Raw genomic sequence first — 19,568 nt, 5'->3', positions numbered from 1 at the left:
CCAAGAGGAGATATACCCTGCTGACCCAAGAACAAACTGGGCTGAGAGATACCAACTGGGAATGCAATCTGGTGCTATAACAGGAACAGATAAAGCCTGAGTGTGGAAGCTGGAGCCCATGCCATTGAAAGCTGTGATTTGGGTTTCCTGCCTCTGAGGCTGCATCTGAATCGGCTCGGCAGGGAGAGAGATGTGCAAAAGCACCGAGAACAGGAATCGGTGAACGGAGTTAAGAGGTGGGCGGACGGGGAGCCGTGCATCGACCACCGGTGAGTGAGGGAAACTGGGACTCTCCCACGGTCTAGGAGGCGCCACCAGAGGACATTCTGGGACCCGGCAGACTTGCTGAAAGAGGGAGCTGCAGTGACTTCAGTCACATATCCCCCTCTCAAGCAGGATTGGTGAGCAGTGCCTAGCCTATGTGACGCTGCTGGCTGAGACCCTGTAAGCTAGCACAACCCAGATCCCAGCACCTGAAGGTGCACCCTAGCAGTGAGGCCTTTCGGTAGGTTGACCTGGAGGGGCGGCCCCGCATAGGCTGCCTGGTCCGTAACTCCCTGGTGTGCTGCAGCGGGCAGGAACACCTAGCCAGCACAATTCAGTCAGACTGTGGCCTACAGGGAAGGAAGCTGGGCCTCCTATATACACTTGCATATATAAGGAACAAAGAATATGGGAAGAGGGAGCAATAAGAAAGGCTCCTCGGCCCCCAATCCTGAGAAACAGGCAATAGCAGACACGCCAACAATAGACATAAAAGGCTATCTCCAGAGCCTCATAGATGAGTTCAGGAATGAAGTTATTAATGACCTGAAGCAAGACATAAGCAGAATAGTCAGAGAAATGCTAAGCATCACCCAAGAAAAAGCAGATGGTGGAATGGAAGAACAGAAAAAGAGGGGACAATTATTTGATGGAGAAAATAGAGAACACGTAGAATACGTGAAGCAGGTTCAAAGAGATTACCAGGAAACTAAAAACTCTATCGAAAACTGGCATAACATCTTGAAAGAAACTAAGGACAGATTATCTGAACTGGAGGGCAGATTTGTAATATGGGAGCATGAAATGAAAAACTTCTTAAAAATAACAACAACAACAAAAAAAAAAACAGCCACAATACAAAAACTAGAAGATGATAAGAGGATCTATAACTTAAGAATTAAGAATATAAGAGAAGAAGTGGGGACACAAAAAAATGGACTACAAGAGCTATTCACAGAAATAATCCAAGAGAATTTCCTTAATTTAGCAAATGGTAAAGATACTCAGATATATGAGGCATACAGGACTCCAGCTACCTACAACCCAAATAGAGCTACACCCAGGCATATAATAATCAAAAGTCCAGAAATCCAATATAAGAACAGAATATTAAAAGCTGTCAGAGACAAGAAACAAATCACTTACAAGGGAACACCCATCAGAATTACAACAGACTTCTCGGCACAAACCATCAAATCACGAAGAGCATGGGGAGAAATAATTCAAGCTTTGAAAGATAATAACCTCCAGCCAAGACTGAGATATCCTGCACAACTATCCCTGGAAATTGATAGAAAAACAAGGTGCTTTCAGGATAAAGAGGAACCAGGGGAATATGCAACCACCAATTCAACTCCTCAGAGAATACTGCAGGATATTCTAAAAAAGAAAAATACGAAGAATCCAGAAATAGTGGCAGAGAGGCCACAATGAATGGAGCAGAAAACAAAAAAAGAAGACAAGCTGACAACTAATGACAGGAAAAGAACTCAACAGAAATGAGGCAGAGAAGATTGGATGGTAGGAACAGCTATTTTGGAGAAAACAAGACATTATAATACGCTAGTGCTGATTTAGTACCATCTTGTTTTGAAATCCCATCAAGCTTTTATTCTTCTGTCTCCATAGGTCTTAACATGTTGTATCTTATTGGATTTTATTATATGTGATAGTATAAACAAAAACTTTTATAGACAAGGAGATTATACAGAAACCATAGTTCATTATCTGTTAGTTGACTCTAAATACCCTGTAATACTGTCATTCTCTTGAATGGTTATATATTGTGTTGATATATTTGATGCTACAGTATACGAAGTTATACTCAAAGATCTCAAGGAAAGAGACAATATGGTAACTACTTTTATGTCGGGATTATCTTGTGGTGAAACACTAATTTGCTTAAATGGTTATATATTGATCTGCACTGTGTAGTTGTTATGCCCTCTTTTATCTCAATCTCCATTTTATTATTTACTTTTTTATTTTTATCCTTTTAATTAAAGGAAAAATAAATTTTAAAAAGCAGGATATATTATAGTAACCCACTTTGATGTTCTATTAACTTGATTTGAAGCCCTGTATTGCTCTCACCATCTTGTTTTGACTGATGTTCCTCTATTCTGTTTTGCTTGATAGTACCAGGTTCGAAAGTTTAGGCAACAGCTGTGAAGATAGTGGGATTCATTATGCCGCCCATACTGGTCGACTATTATCTACTTTTGAAGACCTGTAATGTCTCCAACGTTTTGGTTTTGTTGGTTTTGTTCTTTACTGTTTTGTTCAATTTTATTATAACTAATGATATAGGCAGTTCTATTAGAGATAGCAGGAGGCATTATGGTAACCATTGTTGATCACCTTGTATTATGTTTTTACATTATTATGTCCACCCTTTTGATTTAACTGATTCTGTTCTGTTAAGTCACATTTGGTTTTACTCTCTTCCAAAAAAAGCAATAAGAACTGTGGGAGCAATAAAACCCAAAATGTGTAATAGTCATTGTACAAAAGAAAGGAAAAGAAAGTGCTCTAAATGGTATGACTGCATGTAAATTTAAGTGTATAAGATAGACAATGATATTACTGAGTTTTGTTGGATCATTGAACAGAGCTGTTTACAGTCTCGCTGTTTGAATGTCCACTTTATATGCTTTAATCTTGTAACTTGAACAAATATTTCTAAGATGACAATATGTAATCCATGAACTAGTGATCTACTACTGTTTATCTTTTTTATGAAATTCTGTATAACTTGTACCCTTTTTCTGCTTTTTTTCCCTTTTTCTCCTTAAATAAAAAAAAAATTAAAAAAAAACTCTACAACTTGCCCCCAACCCTCTGGTACTGAGTGCTGAACCACAGGGCCTTCATACTGATCTATAATTCCCAGCCCCACTCATTCACTAGTTTGTTTATTTGTTTGTTTGTTTGTTTGTTTATTAAGACAAGGTTTTCCTTTGTAGCACAGGCTGGCATTTAATTTGCAACAATCCTCCTGAGTGCCAGGATTACAGGTATGCACCACCATGCTCAGGAATTGCATGACTTCTGCAGACATTTATTTCATACTTTGGAAGATGTAAGATCTGCTCAGAAAATTTCAAACATGAGAAAAAAGATGAAAAAACCTGTAACACTGTACAAAAAATTATTATCCCAGCACTTGGGAGGCTGAAGCGGGAGGATTGCTGCAAGTTAGAGGCCAGCCCGGGCTACAAAATGAGTTCAAGGCCAACCTGAACTACATAGCAAAATTGTCTCAAAAGGACACCCCCCTCTCAAAAAAATAAATCCTAAGTCTTTTTTTTTTTGTCTTTTTGAGACAGGATCTCTCTAATGCAATTCAGGCTGACCTTGAGCTTCACTTTGTAGCCTAGGCTGGTATTGAATTTGCAATGATCCTCCTGCCTCAGCCACCCCAGTGCTGGTTTGAACCACCTCGCCCAGCAAAATTCTAAATCTTAAAGAGACACAAGTCTATAAATTGGGCCTGTATTTTCTCTCTTTATGAGACTCATAAATCACACAGACCTCCGTCCTCAAGGAAACAGCACCATTTAAGAAGTCTATGGATGTAAATGACTTGCATCCTAAGTTAGCTCACTAATGGGTAACCTGACAAACACTAGGTACATACATCCTAGGACATTGGTTTTGAGGACACCTTCAAAACCACAAAAAAACTCCCAATCCCAGACTCTGATATGCCTCTCTGGAGGCCTTACACTCTATTTGCTTGGAGTATGCACATTTTAAACTCTGTCTAATAAATCTATCTATCCCTCTCATGGGTGTATCCTGAAGTGCTTTTCTGTTGGAAAAGCCTACTCCATGGGTGGGGTGAGTTGAAGTACCCATCTCTTCTTTGGGGGACCTCCTTGAACCCATACTATGACATCTCTATCCCCTCCTGACCAATCTCCACACCACTTCCACAGTGAAATCTTTCTGAACCCCAAATCTAACAATATAATTTTTGGTTTGGGGGAGTTGTTTTTGTTTTTTGTTTTTTGTATCTTTTTGAGACACGGTTTTGCTATGCAGTTCAGGCTGGCCTTGAGCTCACTTTGTAGCCCAGGCTGGTCTCGAACTCGCAACGATGCTCCTGCTTCAGCCTTCTGAGTGCTGGGATACAGGTGTGAGCTACCATATCTGGTTTGTTTTTGCTTTTTGTTTTTGTTTTGGGTAGTGAGAATCAAACTTATGACCTCACACTTGCCAGGAAGGCACTGTGCCACTGAGCTATATCCCGGGTCCTAACAATATAATTTAAACCCCTGCTTAAAAGCATAGCATGAGTTGTAAGTCTCCTGAGGACCCCAGCATTCTAAACAATTTCATATCTTGGTACTCCACACAGTTTCCAAGATCAGCCTTATTTTCAGACGTAGTTCTTCCAAAATGTCTCCAGGCTCATCGTGTGGCACACACCTGTAATACACTCTGAGAGACTGAGACAGAAGGATCATCAATTCAAGCCCTAGCAGGGAACTTGGTAAGTCCCTGTCTCAAAATAAAGTAGAAATGCCTGAGGATGCAGTTCAATGGAAATGTGCTTGCCTAGCATGTAGAAAGCCCTAAATTTAATCCCTAGACTGCACACACACAAAACCAAAACTACGCACTTGTGGATCCCAGCATCATGATCCTGATTCTACCAGGCTGAAATAGGGCCAAAGAGACCAGCATCCTTCTGAATTCCCTGAGAGCTTTTCATCAATCAAGGGTGAGAACCAGGAATCCAGTGCATGAAGGTTTCTTTTTTCCCCCCAAATTCACTTTATTTCAAGGATAAAAAGGAGGAAGAGGAGGAGGAGGAGGAGAAGAAGCAGAAGCAGAAGCAAGCAGAAGGAGGAGGAGGAAAGTAAAAAGAAGAAATTTCAAAACATGTCAGTGGGGACAACAATGGTACACATATTGCACATTTTCATACCAAATCATTCACTCACAGAATAAGACGTGCATTCAATTGTCCGAACAATACCAGCACAAATCTTTCTCTTCAGTGAACTCAAAGAAATCAGTAGCATAATTATCTTTACTATTTTTATATACATATACACACATATGCATGTTTTTTCTTTCGGCTTCTCACACTAATGAAACAATATGATGTTTACACGTGTCTAATTTATTTCACTAATGAGTATGTTTTCAAGTTGCATCCATTCACCTATAAAAGTGTCCAGTTTATCCTTTTAATGGCTGGGTAGTATTCCATTATATAAAATGCCATATCTTTTTAAATGAAGTTTTCTTGCAGTTCTGCATCTTCACAGAAGGCTCCTCTGCCTGAAAAGGGATTCTAGCCACCTTTTCTTTTAAATCTCAAACATTCCTATACTTCCTTCAAATGTTATTTCCTTCTGGAAGGTGATTTTGATACCTCTCTCCAATGCAAATGCAAATTATCCTGATTCTTAATTATGTCTTCCCTTACTTGTGAACACTTTTTTTTTCTTTTAGTGGTAGTGGAATTGAACCTAGACCTTTGCACCAAGATACATCCCTAGTTTCCCTCTCCCTTTTCTTATGTATTTATTTATTTAGAGATATACTGAGCAGGGTGTTGCCAAGTTACTGCATTGTCCAAGCTGAGTTTGAACTTAGTCTTCCTGCCTCAACCTTTCAGAGCACTAGGATTATAAGCATGTGCTTCCTCTTTTTAAATGTATGGTTTCCACACATAATTACATTGATTCTCTCCCTCAGCTTTTCTCATTCCCTATTTTCAATTAGTTACTCATCTAGAAGATCCTGGTGCCACAGATTATCTTTTTTTTTTATTTTGAAAGTATACAACAGAACAAGTCAGAATAAAGCCAACTAAGATCGTACAGTGAAATTGGTACAGAACTTCACAGCAGGTTACTGGGATACAGTAATAGGTATCACAGTATATTTTGTTATCTTTATAATAGTTGTTCTTTCAGTCACGTATATCAAAATGAGATGAAATATAGAACACTATAGAACTTGGGCCCGGGATTTAGCTCAGCAGCATAAGCGCCTGCTGTGCAAGCAGGCAGTCATGAGTTCGATCCCCGGTACCGATAAAAAGGAAAAAGACAAAAAAAAAATTTAAAAAAAAAGAACTTATCAAAACAGAATATTGAATAGAGCAGTACCATTAATTAGAAAAGAGCAAAAACAATAATAAAAATATTTGCCTTCAAAGAAATGGTAGAAGGAAGTCCCCCTTATTTGCTATGGTCAACCTGCCAGGAGATGCTCAGATTTCTGGTTCCCATTTGCTAATGGGGGGGTGAGGGAGAAGGATAGGGGAAGTGGGATATTTGACTCTGGGCCATGTAGCAGTAGGTTCACTATTGCTAAGCAGGGAGGCAAGATGGTCATTTGTTTTCACAGCGTCCTCAGTTCCAACATGGCATGGATCTTAAGAGACACTGCTGGTTCTCCCCCTGGAAGGGCTGCAGTCTGCCAGCCTGCCTCCGCTTACCAGGGAGGGGAGCCACAGATTATCTTAATGGTCACTATTTTGTATCCCTAACTACCATATTTTTAGATTAAATCCTAATTATCTCCCACTTAAAGCAAGGGACTCCATGCTAGAATACCCAGATCTAGTTTCTTTCTGCTTGGAATTCTAAATTTTTTGAAACCAGTAATCAAACTCACAGCCACATGCTTGTAAGGCAGGTGCCGAACCACTGAGCTTTATCCCCAGCCCCTGGAATTCTAAATATTTAAATTCATTACTACCAAAAACATCTTCCCGGGGCTGGGGATTTAGCTCAGTGGCATAAGCACCTGCCTTGCAAGCAGGCGGTCATGAGTTCGATCCCCAGTACTGATAAAAATGAAAAAGACAAAAAAAAGGGTCAGTTATGATCTGTCATCCTCTGGCCTAGAATGTATTTCATTGTTTCTTGAACTACTCAACAGTTCTTTATCTTGACACTTAAAATCCTGCATGTTCTTGCCTCTGTTCTAATGCTCTAGCCTTCGTATCGTGCTCTTGATCTAGAGTACACTTTCTTCCTTTATTTTTACTGGCAAATGCCTAAGTTTTTAAAGCTGATTTTTGTTGCTGTTGTTGTTTTGGCTTTGAGGTTTTTTTTTTGTTTGTTTGTTTTTTGTTTTGAGACAGCATCTCACGATGTAGTTCAGGCTGGCTTTGAACTCACTATGTAGCTCAGACTGGCCTCAAACTCACATCGATCCTTTTACCTCAGACTACCTTGCCTGTTTTATACTATGTTTTTAAACTTATGTTTCAGGAAGATATGTCTATTTAATCTTGAGGATTTAGGATAACACACCTGAAAATCCTTTCTCTCCACACTCACTTGAGATTGTAAGCTTTCTAAAGGCAATGACTGCCTTACTGTTATAAATACCCCTTTATGAAACTAATACAGATGTTCAAGAAATACTGTCGAAGCGAGGTGTGATGGTGCAAACCACTGAGGCCAGAAAACCTCATCCAATACCTTCAAGAAGAGTCTGGGAGACTAAGAAAGGAAGATCCTAAATTGAAGCCCAGTCTGGGGAGCTTAGCAAGACCCTGACTGAAAATATTTTAAAGAACTGAGTATGCAGCTCAGGTAAACCCGGAGTAACAAAAAAGAAAAAAAAATGAAATATTGCTTAACTATGATCTTGGATACATTAATTAGTATTAACTACATTTGCTAAATGTTGACTGTATTGTGCTCTCAGTTTCAAGGAGCTCGGTTCTCATGGGATGACCGTGTACATAAGTGTTACATTGTGAAGCAGAAACCATAGTGTTCTTGCAAGACGACTTAAGTTAGGATTCGGTATCTCCATTCCACACACAAAATTAATGACACATCGATAAACTGTTGAATACCATCTTAAAGTCTACTCTGATCTACAAGTTGTGTTTCTAGAAATCAATAATTTCCTGTTAACATTGCACAAAGCAGAGTCCTTTCCACTCAGAATAAATTGTTTGTATCCTGTGGCTCTCCACTTCGACGTTCTGCAGCTCCCTGAGAACAACGCGGCGGAGACGAAGGAATTCTGAGTCTATCCAAAAGCAAAAATGCCAAGAATAGCAGCCCTGCCTTCAAGATCCTCCGCGGCCTTCCTGTGGCCCATTCTCTTTCCAGATTGGTGTTCCAGTTTGCCCGTCGCTTCTGCAGAACCCACTTTTAGCCGGCCACTATTGGTTGGTCCTTACGTCACTGCCCCATCTATCCCATTCTCATTGGCTTCTACAGAAAGGGGCGGCTGCAACGTCATGGGCAAGAGCCGCCATTTTAACTGAGCAACCATAGTGACAGGAGCTGAAGCAGCAGCTCAGGTTGTCCCCGTTTCCCCCTCCCCCTTCCCGTGTCCGGTTGACTTCCCGGGACCCCTGCACTCCACAGCCCCGGTCCCGCAATGTCCCAGAAGCAAGAAGACGAGAACCCTGTGGAGGAGACCGGCGAGGAGAAGCAGGTGAAATGGAGGGGGTGCGGGCAAGCGAACCGGGGGGCGACCGTGCTGAGGCGGGAAACGGGTCTCTTAGCAGTGCGGATTGGTCGCCATGGTCTTAGTCTCTGCAGGGGTTGGCTGCTTCTTGCGTCACGCAGGGTGAGCTCCAACAGGGTCTGATACTTTGGCGTTGGTTGGTTAGATTGGTTGTCTGTCAGTGGTGTAGCCTTCCTGATTGGGTAAGAAGCCTAACGCTCAAGCCGTGGAAGCTATGCTATAATTGGCTGCGCTTGGGCGTGGGCAGGTGTTTGGAAAGACCAGGTGGCTGAAGGGGCTCGTGGTCTTGGGTTGAAAGGTGTTTTTCTGTTAGTGGAAACGAGTGACCCAGTAGTCAGGCTGGGGCCCGCAAACTTAAACCGCATGAAGTTGCAGATCGAAGTTAAGACGTTTAAAGAAAACTTGCATTGGGGGAGGGGAGAAGAATAATTATTACCACGGCTAATTTAAGGCGACAACTTTCTCAAGAGGCCGATTTTGACAGAGGTCGTCTGTTCACCTTTAGTGAGGACCGAGTAATACTGAAGTGGACTAGAGATCCAAGTGAAGGTTAAGCCTAGAAAAGATGCTGACAGAGTTGTGACAAGAAAGGCACCACCCTCTTCCTTCAGACTGGGGATTCAGTCCACACGCGATTTTGTGGTGAAAATTTTAACGCCAAATTAACTCCTTGAGTTTGTATTTGATTTGAAACATTTAGTACTGAGCTCAGAGACTCTTGAAATACATGTGGTGTTAAATCTGTACATGATTACCAAAGAAAAATCTAATAGCCATAGATTGACTTCAGATTCTTCAAAACAACACACACAAAACAAAACAAAACAAAGAAAAAACAAAAACCACAAGGCCCATGCAGCTGCAGAGTGAACAGTGAGAGCCCCTACAAGGCATTTGAACTCTTGCTCTTTCCCCAGACTTCCATCACTTCCCACACTAGGTTAGGCACTGTCTTTGTTTTTGATTTTCGTTTGTTTGGAGTTTTTTTTGGTGAAAACTAGTGGATGAATACTAGTGAACCCTGTTTTTTTAAATTCCCCATTGTTTAATTATCACCTTGCTACCACAATATTAGTAGAAAGGTGGAAGCAGAACTGAGCCATTACTCAGAAAACTTTGAGCCTCCAGTGGCTTGGACTCTGAGTAAAGTGGAACCCGTCAGAAGATTTATCCTTGCTGACTTCCCATTTGACTGTAGGGTGTCTTCCTATCCGTTTTGTAGCACCAGAAGCCCCGGCCAGCTCCTTTTTTTTCTCTGTCTTTCCTGTCATCTGTGAGTAGCAAGCTATGACCCACTGTGTGACTCAGGTATTCTGTTTAGGTGATAACTTAAAGCCAGTACTCACAGATCACTGGGGTGCTTTCTTGGGTGTAGCATGTGAAGCGGTTTGTCTTTTTCTTCTTACAATACAGTTGTCTTGAGCTTTAAGAGTTTGAATAAAGGTCTTTAAGAGCAGAGTACGGCTAGGTGAGGTGGCCCTCTTAGGAGGCAGGAGGATGTCAAAAAGGAGCAGGATAGAGATAGCATGTTGACAAATGAGTAGATCTCCAGGAAAAGCTGATAATGTAAGGATTATCACATACTAGAAGCTATTGTTTCAGGGGCTGGGGATTTAGCTCAGCGGCATAAGCGCCTGCCTTGCAAGCAGGCAGTCGGGAGTTCGATCCCCGGTACCGATAAAAAGGAAAAAGACAAAAAAAAAAAAAAAAAAAGAAGCGCTGTTGTTTCTCAGTCTTTAGTTTTATTTGGGTCCTTTGTTTCCTTCAGGACACACAGGAGAAAGAAGGTATTCTTCCCGAGAGAGCTGAGGAGGCAAAGCTAAAGGCCAAATACCCAAGCCTAGGACAAAAGCCTGGAGGCTCCGATTTCCTCATGAAGAGACTCCAGAAAGGGGTATGAGTGGAACACAATCTTTTATCATCTTACATTGGAGCCAAATGAGACTCTAAGTCTGTTCAGGTTCATGTTTGGTTTTCTGGAGGTTTTATTATTGGGCACTAGTACAGAGAAATTAAAACTTGAAAAGAGAAACATAAATACATATAAATCCCTGATATGCTATCAGTTGCCTTCTGATAACACATATAGGAAAACCAGGTAAAATGTAAGGGTATTTGGGTGCATGGTAGGAAGTAGGGTGGGCATTAAAGATCAGAAATGTAGGGCACCCTGCAATATTTGATTTTTAGGAATTAGAGAAAAATTTGGGGATGTATTGTTTCAGAGAAAAAACCCAAGCCATTTGTCCTACGGAAATCTTAAAATAAGTAGATTTCTTCAGACTCTTGAAGTCAGTGCCAGCCACCGACTATACTTTCCTAATGTTTCCCGTGCAGAGTGGTCTTCTTACCTACGAAAATCTGTTCGTAATCATCCTGCTCCTGATCAGGTTCCTCAGTCCCAAGATAGACCTTAAACCAGCCGACATTAAGCTGGAATGTTCATGAAATGGAAGCGAAACATTCCTGTAGAGAATCCCGGTTATTAAGTCTTGGTCACCGATAATACTGTAATGCTGATTTGCAGTTTACCTCGCCATACGCAAGACAGGCATGGGCAGGCTGGCACAGCCGTGGAACATGTGTGGGAGTGCTGGGAGTCGGGAAAACACAGTATTCTCATGAACAAGCCCAGTTCCTATTCTTGGTCTGCAAGAATAATTGTTTAATTTTGAGATTGTTGGCTTGAGGTTGATCTTCTGATTGCTGGGATAGCTCTGGATTGACCCTTCTGATATCAGATTGATTTCTGTTCCTCCAGCACCAAGCTGTTGCTTTGCACTTAGTAGTGTCCTCGATAAGCTTTTCAGAATAAAGTAAATAAATACAGTTGAACTGTTCTGTACTGAGTAAGGTACAGCAGATATAGGGGCTATCCTTTGACTATGAAATTTGTATGTTCTTTCTAGAAACCTGCTTATATACTTGAAAAAGTCAGAACATGTTGGAAGGAAGACATAAATTTGTAAAATTAATATTAAACTACATGTGCATAAAAAAGACTTACTTGAAAGATCTGAATGTGTTTGAGGGCTTATAATAAATATAAGTCTCGTTGCTTGAGCTCCCTATTCACCTAAACCTCCCTCTTTGTCTCTTAGCAAAAGTACTTTGACTCAGGAGACTACAACATGGCTAAAGCCAAGATGAAGAATAAGCAGCTGCCAAGTGCAGGACCAGACAAGAACCTGGTGACTGGTGACCACATCCCCACCCCACAGGATCTGCCCCAGAGAAAATCCTCGCTCGTCACCAGCAAGCTTGCGGGGTAACCAGGGCCCTCCTCTGCTCCCCTTCCTCACCCACTGGACTTTGTTATGTCATAGGCAGGGATGGACTGGGTCCCTAGACAGGTCTTCTCAGTTTGCTAGCCAGGAAAGACTGATGCTGCTGGGGGCTGCTGAGGAGGTAATGCAGGTTGAAGAGGGGCTCTGAATTCATTTCTTTGGTTAAATTGATACTTCCATACCCTCATTGTAGCCCAAGTAGGGGCCTGGAAATAGGAAAGACTAGGATTTGATAATGCTGCAGACTCACTTTCTTTCTTGAGAAACTGGGAGATATGCTTTCTCTTTTTGGAAGAATATGCCCCAAAATTGGTTAGACTGAGCCTTAGGAATATGTGACAGTTTAACATCCCAAGACAAAGCTGACGTAGTTGGGAAAAGTAGGCTGAATGAGACATGTTTTCTGTGCTTCTAAATGTTCTGTCCCTTAGTCTTCTATTGCTTCATGTTTCCATTATGGTAGGTTGAAAGAACCCCCAAAAAGGAAAACTAATTTGTTTGCCTAAAACTGTATTCCCACTTAGCCTCCTTATTTGATAGACCTTACAGTTTACCCTAGCTCTCAACTGATGTGAAAATTGGTGAAAATGGGTACCTTCTCTCTCTCTTCCAGTATGTTGCTTTTGAATGTTTTGTGGAATAGTAGAAAAATGCACTGGCTTAGCACTCAAGATATCTGGTGTCTAGTTCCACTCAGTCTTGGTAGTACCCATGAATAATTTGGGCAAGTCAGTTAGCCTCTCTGGATTTCTGTTTCCTCATCTTTAAAAAGAAGTTAAGTATATATAAGATTGATTCTGATCTAAAGTTCCATCCCTGCCAGTAGTAAAACTGTAAAACTAGAAGTGAAGAAAGCCTATGAGTGAGCCTCTCTTCTGAAATCCTGGGAAAGTACGCCAGAGGGGAATCACTTGAAGTCTGCATGGGGAAGGAGGACATTTGCGATTTGAGGGCTATAAATTCAGGCAACAGAACCTTATAGGTATCACCGTCTTGAAGTTAAGAAAAAAATTTTAAGCTAGCCATGGAACTAGGTATAGTGGCACACCTCAGTAGTGGAGTGGGCTGAGACAGGAGGATCCTGAGTTCAAGTCCCATACAGGCAACTTAAAAAGGGATGGGGATGTAGCTCAGTGGTAAAGCACCCCCAGGTTAGATCTTTAGTACAAAAAAAAAAAAAAAAAAAAAAAAAGAAGTCATGTAGGCTTCTTATCTCTGACCCCATCCACTTTTTTGGCCTCCGTATGAGCCTTAGCCACCAAAATACTGCTTAGGCAGCAGAGCTGAGGGAAACATGCTTGATCATGTCCGTGTAGTGACCCGAGCTTCCCAAGTAATCAGATGCCAGGAGGGTTAGGGAAAGAAAAGGGATAAACTGAGCTCCCTACCCCTAGAGGGCTTAGAGCTATTGCAGGAGTGGGCATCAGGTTCTTAGGAGACAGCCTACCTTGGAGGAAGCAGGGAAACTGAGGAAGCTGCCTTCCTAGAGCTCGGTAACCCAGCTCCCATGAGATAGGTAGCATTGCTGCTTCCCAAACAGCTGGGAGAGAAGGGTTGTTTGTGGGGACTGGCATCTGCAATCTAGTCATTGCTAGTTTGGCCTTAATCTTACGGAGTTTTCCAATTAGTTGTGACAAAGAGGGCCAGGGTGAGAACTAGCTGAAAGAGCAAGATTCCATAATCTTCTTGCCCTTTCAGCTCACAATTCTGATGGCCAGCCACTTCTGCACTGAGAATGACTGGCCGGCTCGTTGCTGTGGGTGGGATGATGAGGTCTGTCTGTGTCTCCAGACTGCAGCTTTTGGACTGTCCTTGAGATTGGATAGAAAATGTTGGTGAGGAAGGAACAGAGAGAGCAGGATCCCTGGACTCCTTCCCACTCAGACTCCTTGACTGTCACTTCTAATTGTATATAATTTTTGTGTTTCTTGCTTCATTCCCTCATGCTGTCATCCTTGATCTAAAGTCCATGTGGGGAGGGGAGGGGAGATGCTGACCATCACTGTACAGTTTCCTCAGCTGTCCCAACCATGTTGTACATAGATATGTCATGTTATTATATATATAAATATATATATAATTTTGTACGTTTTCTTCATCTCTGATCTGCTCAAATTCTGTACATTTTTTATTTTCTGTCTGAGCTGCCTTCTATTGGTCAGTTTGAGTCCTCAAGACTGATGTTCACAGTGAGTCTGGTTTTCAGGAAGTAACAGAAACAATAGGGAATTTGTGTGAAGTATTAGTCTCTCTCGCTCACTCTCTTTCTGTCTCTCTCGCTTTCTCTTCTGTCTCTCTGTCTCTGTCTCTCTCTCTCTCTACCTGATCATCTTCAAGGTTGCGAAAACGAACAGACTATATTCTGTATTTGCTACTATTTTCGCAGCATGGAATACATAGCTTCCTTAGCAAAGAAGGTTGATTTGAAAACTGTTTTGATTAAACTACATTACTAAATCCATCCAGCATGTGCGTGTCTGACTGTGGCCTCCACACAGTCAACACCTCATCACTGAGCTGCCTCAGTGTCCCCTGCTCTGAGTGGCTGTGCCCCTGGGTCTCACACCATGCCTGCTTTCAGCTCGGTACCTCACTCCGTGGAATCCTCTAGTGGCTTTAACCTTGTTTAAAAAATTGCTCCTCAGGGGCTGGGGATTCAGGTCAGCGGCATAAGCACCTGCCTAGCAAGCAGGCGGTCGTGAGTTCAATCCTCGGTACCGATAAAAAAAAAAAAAAATTGCTCCTCAGCTGGGCGCTGTGATTCACGCCTGTAATCCCAGCACTCGGGAGGCTGAGACAGGAGGATCGTTGTGAGTTCTAGACCATCCTGGGCTACAAAGTGAGCTCAAGGCCAGCCTGAACTGCATAGAGAGACCCTGTATCAAAAAGACAAAAAAAAAAATTGCTCCTCTATGTGTGTTTTCCATGAATATCTCCAAAAAAGGCAAAAAACCTCTCTGTGAATAGCAAAAGAATGAGAATTTCTTTCTTTTTTTATTTTTTGCTATTTCTTTATGGATTAAGATTGAGGCAAAAGTCAGGTATCCTGGATTAAGTGTAGAGGAACAATGGGCAGAGACTGACTGGGATGGATTTCAGGGTTTTTCCCCTATTACTTGACAGTGTTTTTTTGTTTGTTTGTTTTTTGTTTTTTTTTTTCTTCTGTGTTCATCCACAGCGGCCAACTTGAATGATGCTGCCCGGGGCTCTGCCAGATCCTGAGAAGCTGCCCCCTGGGTCCTGTGCTGGCTCCTGCCTCTCCCTGCTTTTGCAACCAGGGGTCAGGAGGTGGCTTGGGTGCGGGCTGGAGAGGCAGAAGCCCCTCCCCGTTGGTGTTCCAGCGCATGGAGCCCCTTAGGCTGAGCACCAAGACCTTGAACCGTTTTTGTTTTATGTTTTTTTCCAAATAACTGTTGGAAGAAAAATCAGTGAAATCCCAGGGGTAGGGTTGAGAGGGTGGGGTGGGAGATTTGAGTGAATACGAATTAGGGGTTAGAGACGATAAAACCATCCCTGGCTATCCTCCTCAACCACATGGTTAGTGTGGGGTCCGTGGAAGGGGAGGAAGTGGAGTAGACTAATAAGAGGTTCTAATTCAGACAAAAGCCTTGTGTGGTTGTGGCTGGAGACTTGTGTCAGATAAAAACAACTGTTGATCTACAGATGACAAATGCAAACAGCTCTTCTGATTCCTCAGAGCAAGCTGAGAACTCAATTGTCCACAAAAAAAAAAAAAAAATATATATATATATATATATATATATATATACATATATATATATATATTCTGTCCTTGAAGTAGATTTGTTACTGGGGAAAGGGCAGTGAGCGTGGGGGAAAGGAACCATGAGCATGGGAGCCCCACAGAGCCTAGGGACTTTTTCAGTATTCGAAATAAAAAACAAAAAGACCCATAAAAAAAACCCAACCCAGAAACACTCTGAAGCAGTTGGTGTGTTTTATTGGGGCTTGGGAGGGGGAAGAAAATACTGAAGACACCATTTAAGGGAGAATCTGATATGGGGCCCTGAGTTTCTAAGAAACCCTGGGGCCTTTAGAGTGGCATGTGGCTGGGCTCCCATTTCCACCACTTAAGAGATAGGAAACAGGCTCAGCAGCAGTCAGACCAGGCTTCTCCTTAGCCCTCCTGTCCCTTTGTTTCTATAGCCAGTGCAGAAGATGCATCATCTTCAGGTTGTAGCTCACAAAATGAAAGATTAAAGATATGTGTTGTAAATGGCTTATTATCACCTAAAGCTTGGTCTAGGCCCAGCAAAAATGAAGCCCATTTTTCATTTTCCTTTCCTTCACAAGGTCCTGTTTGTGAAGGAGAAATGTGACCTCACAGTGCTAAGCCAAATGAAACATGTCTTTCTGCTTGTGGCCGACAGGAGGCAGAGTAGCTTCTTCTGATATCCCAGCCTGCACTCCAGGACGGCAGCCTGCTACTAAAAGGAGTTAAAAGCTGCTTGTGAGGGCTGGAGAGCAGCTCAGTGGTAAAACAAAGCCCTGGGTTCAGTCCCTAGGGTGGGGAGCCGGGGTTGCCTGTGAACGTAATAAACAAAAGGAAGATTACCAAAGGAAAAATTGGGTCCTCCTCCCTCTCTGCCACCGCCTAATACAGTAATTTAGGTTGGAACTGCATGCCCATTTTGACTAGCTTTGTTAGGTAAATTGGTCGGGATCTTTCTCCAGATGTGATAGGCTTAAATGATTATGCTTCAAGGAAGATAAACAAGGTCCAGGATACAGATATTCTAGAGAAAACTTGTTGCATTGGGGATCGACAGCACTTTATATACTGGAGAAAGCATCTTGCTTTCAGTATCTAACTCATTATTTTTCTCCTTAATTAGAAACTTTCCAAATAAACTTTTCATTCACTCGGGTGTTCTGACTCGCTCTCTCCTGATTTAGCCAGGGGATTGTGATGCCCGCCTTTCTAAACAACGTGCTAGACACTGAGCCGGGAGATACAAATGTGTATTAAAGGTTCTCTACCTTTGAAGAGTCTGTTATCTGCTTGGAAGAAAACTGTGGAAAAATTCCATCCTTCTACAGCTAGTATTCTGCAATGTTTATTTCATTTTCATACATCATCCGGCTTCCTTGCTGTCCAGGTGAAGTTGAATTATAGAAATAAATTACTTACAAGGTGGCAGAGCTAGTTAGCTGAAAAGCTTCTGTTAGGATCTGGGTTTTTATATATATTTTCCTACTAATTATGAGTTCCCTAGTCCCTAATTTTTGGGGGGAGTGTACTGGGAATCGAACTTAGGACCTCATGCCTGCCAGGCAGGCACTGTGCTACTGAGTTAAATTCCCAGCCCCTCCTAATTTTTTATTTTATGAAAAAAATAAAACTTCATAAAGAATGAGAGACTAGGGGGCTGGGGATTTAGCTCAGTGGCATAAGCGCCTGCCTTGCAAGCAGGCAGTCGTGAGTTCGATCCCTGGTACTGATAAAAATGAAAAAGACAAAAAAAAAAAAGAATGAGAGACTACCAATAGTTGTTACACTGTGTATCATTATCTTTAAAGTACTCAGGAGCAATTCACTTTCAAATTCTCCCTCATCATCCAGAGTAACTGTCTGTCATCTTTCTCTTCCTCCTTTCTCATCTTCCAATAAATTGTCTTTTAATTAGAAAAAAGTAGTTACTCAGTACAAGACATAAACCAAAAAGATTCTTACCAAAAGCAAACAAATATGATAAAACTTTCACAAACTATATTTTTGGTTTTTTGAGTATATAGCCCAAGCCTCAAACTCTCAGCAGTCTCCTGCTTCAGTCTCCCAGAGTACTAAGATTACAAGTATATACCACCACCTCCAGCTTAGTCCCTAATTTTAAACTGTAGTGTTAGGAATCCTGGGGTATCAAGAAATGTTTGTGGCTATCTGTAACTCTGTTTCAGACTGCCATTTGGGAACCTTTGTTCCCGTGTTATAGAGCTAGGCAAGCAAACAACAGATTCCAGAGTTTCAAATATCTTTTTCTGGTACTATTCTAGCTAGGTGTCTTCTAAAATCTAAAAAGTCTCAAAAAGCCAAAAATCTAGGGAAGAGAGATTTAGCTCAGTGGCAAAGTCTGCCTGGCAAGCATAAAATCCTGAGTTTGATTCCTGGTACCCCTAAAATTAAAATCTGGGTGTTATGGCACACATCTGCAATCTGAGCATTCAGGAGGCTGAGGCAGGAGGATCACTGCAAGTTTAAGGCCATAGTGAAACCCTGTCTCAAAAAATAAAATACAATCTAAAATGCCGAGTCAAGGGTTCTTCCAACTATGGCATGGTTGGATGGTAATTATACTGACAGCCTCTCTGCTGAGCCACCTACTAGGCAAGGTAGCAGAGATAAAGTCACCATTATTGTCCACATCGTTTATTTTAAGATAATATACTGTGGACATAAAAAGAACACAAAGGAAAAATAATTCAGTTGTTATTAAGCATATCTGTCTATCTTGAGCCTTTGGCTCCTACATGTACAGTGCCATCTATTAGGCCTTCAGAAAGGTTCAAAAGGAAAAGGAAGATCTAGGCCGTGGATAAAAGGATATGACAGTGTTGAACAAATGCAAATTTATGTCATTCCAAAAGCTAAGGTAAAGTGATTCAGGAGATGAGTTGTTAGCTGGATTTTATTAAATAATGATTAGCTGGACATTGTGGCATGTGCCTGAAATCCCAACACTTGGAAACCTGGAGCAGAATGATCACTAGGAGTTCAAGTCCAGCCTGGACTAATTAGCCTGACCCTGTCTCAAAAACAAATGGGCTGGGGATATAACTCTGGTGTAGCATTTGCCTGGCAAGCACAAGATCCTGAGTTCAATTCCCAGTCGTCCACCCCCACCAAAAAAACCAAAGCAATGACTTACTAGTAAAGATAATGTGGGATCTCCCTAGATTGTGGGGTTTTGTCTTTTTTTCCCCTAGTACTAGAGATAAACCCAGGATCTCCTGTATGCTAGCCAAACTCTTGTTTTGAGATAAAGTCTCTAAGTTGCACAAGCAGGTCTTAAACTTGCAGTCCTCCTGCCTCCTGCCTATACCCCCAAGTAGTTTGGATTACACCATATACTGCTTTGGATACTTTTAATTTACAAGTTATTGTTTTGGGGGTATCAGTAATTGAACTCACATTTGCCAGGCAGGTGCTGTACCACTGAACTAAATCCCTTGTCCTTTCGCAAGCAATTTGTTACTTGCTTTTTGTTTTTTTGAGACAGAGTCTTACTGTGAGTTCAGGCTGTCCTTGAACTCACATGTACCTCAGACTGGCCCCAAAGCTCATGATGATTCTCCTACCTCAACCTCCCAAGTACTACCATTATAGGCCTCTGGCACACAGTAATTTTTGAAAACTTTATCATTGGAAAGATTAGCTGTTAATACACAAATACAGTAAGAGAAAGTCAGGCATAGTGGTGCACTCCTGTAATCCCAGCACTTGGGAGGCTGAGACAAGAGGATCCTTACAAGTTCAAGACTACCCTGGGCTACAAAGTGAGCCCAAGGTCAGCCTGGACTAAATAGTGACAC

The 19,568-nt window shown here is 41.8% G+C and overlaps 1 protein-coding gene across 3 annotated transcripts; it reads left to right on the top strand.

Annotated features, from left to right (window-relative positions):
- Positions 1-8,489: 8,489 nt before the first annotated feature.
- Positions 8,490-16,906, top strand: Ensa (endosulfine alpha). Of its 3 annotated transcripts, none has more exons than XM_063252824.1 (4): positions 8,490-8,697; positions 10,499-10,624; positions 11,832-11,998; positions 16,409-16,906. In XM_063252824.1, the coding sequence occupies exons 1-4, from the start codon at positions 8,641-8,643 to the stop codon at positions 16,428-16,430; spliced, it is 372 nt and encodes a 123-aa protein (XP_063108894.1). In that variant the 5' UTR covers positions 8,490-8,640; the 3' UTR covers positions 16,431-16,906. The 3 variants fall into 3 exon arrangements, with proteins under 3 accessions (XP_063108894.1, XP_063108904.1, XP_003478972.2); XM_063252834.1 differs by having other exon boundaries at positions 16,332-16,906; XM_003478924.5 differs by lacking the exon at positions 16,409-16,906 and adding an exon at positions 15,196-15,953.
- The last annotated feature ends 2,662 nt before the right edge of the window (positions 16,907-19,568 follow it).

Source organism: Cavia porcellus, unplaced genomic scaffold, assembly GCF_034190915.1.
Source record: "Cavia porcellus strain 051 isolate PalLab524CR breed Dunkin Hartley unplaced genomic scaffold, mCavPor4.1 scaffold_1, whole genome shotgun sequence".
Classification (NCBI taxonomy): domain Eukaryota; kingdom Metazoa; phylum Chordata; class Mammalia; order Rodentia; family Caviidae; genus Cavia; species Cavia porcellus.
Note: the sequence above shows the minus strand (reverse complement) of the source record. Positions and strands in the feature narration are given on the sequence as shown.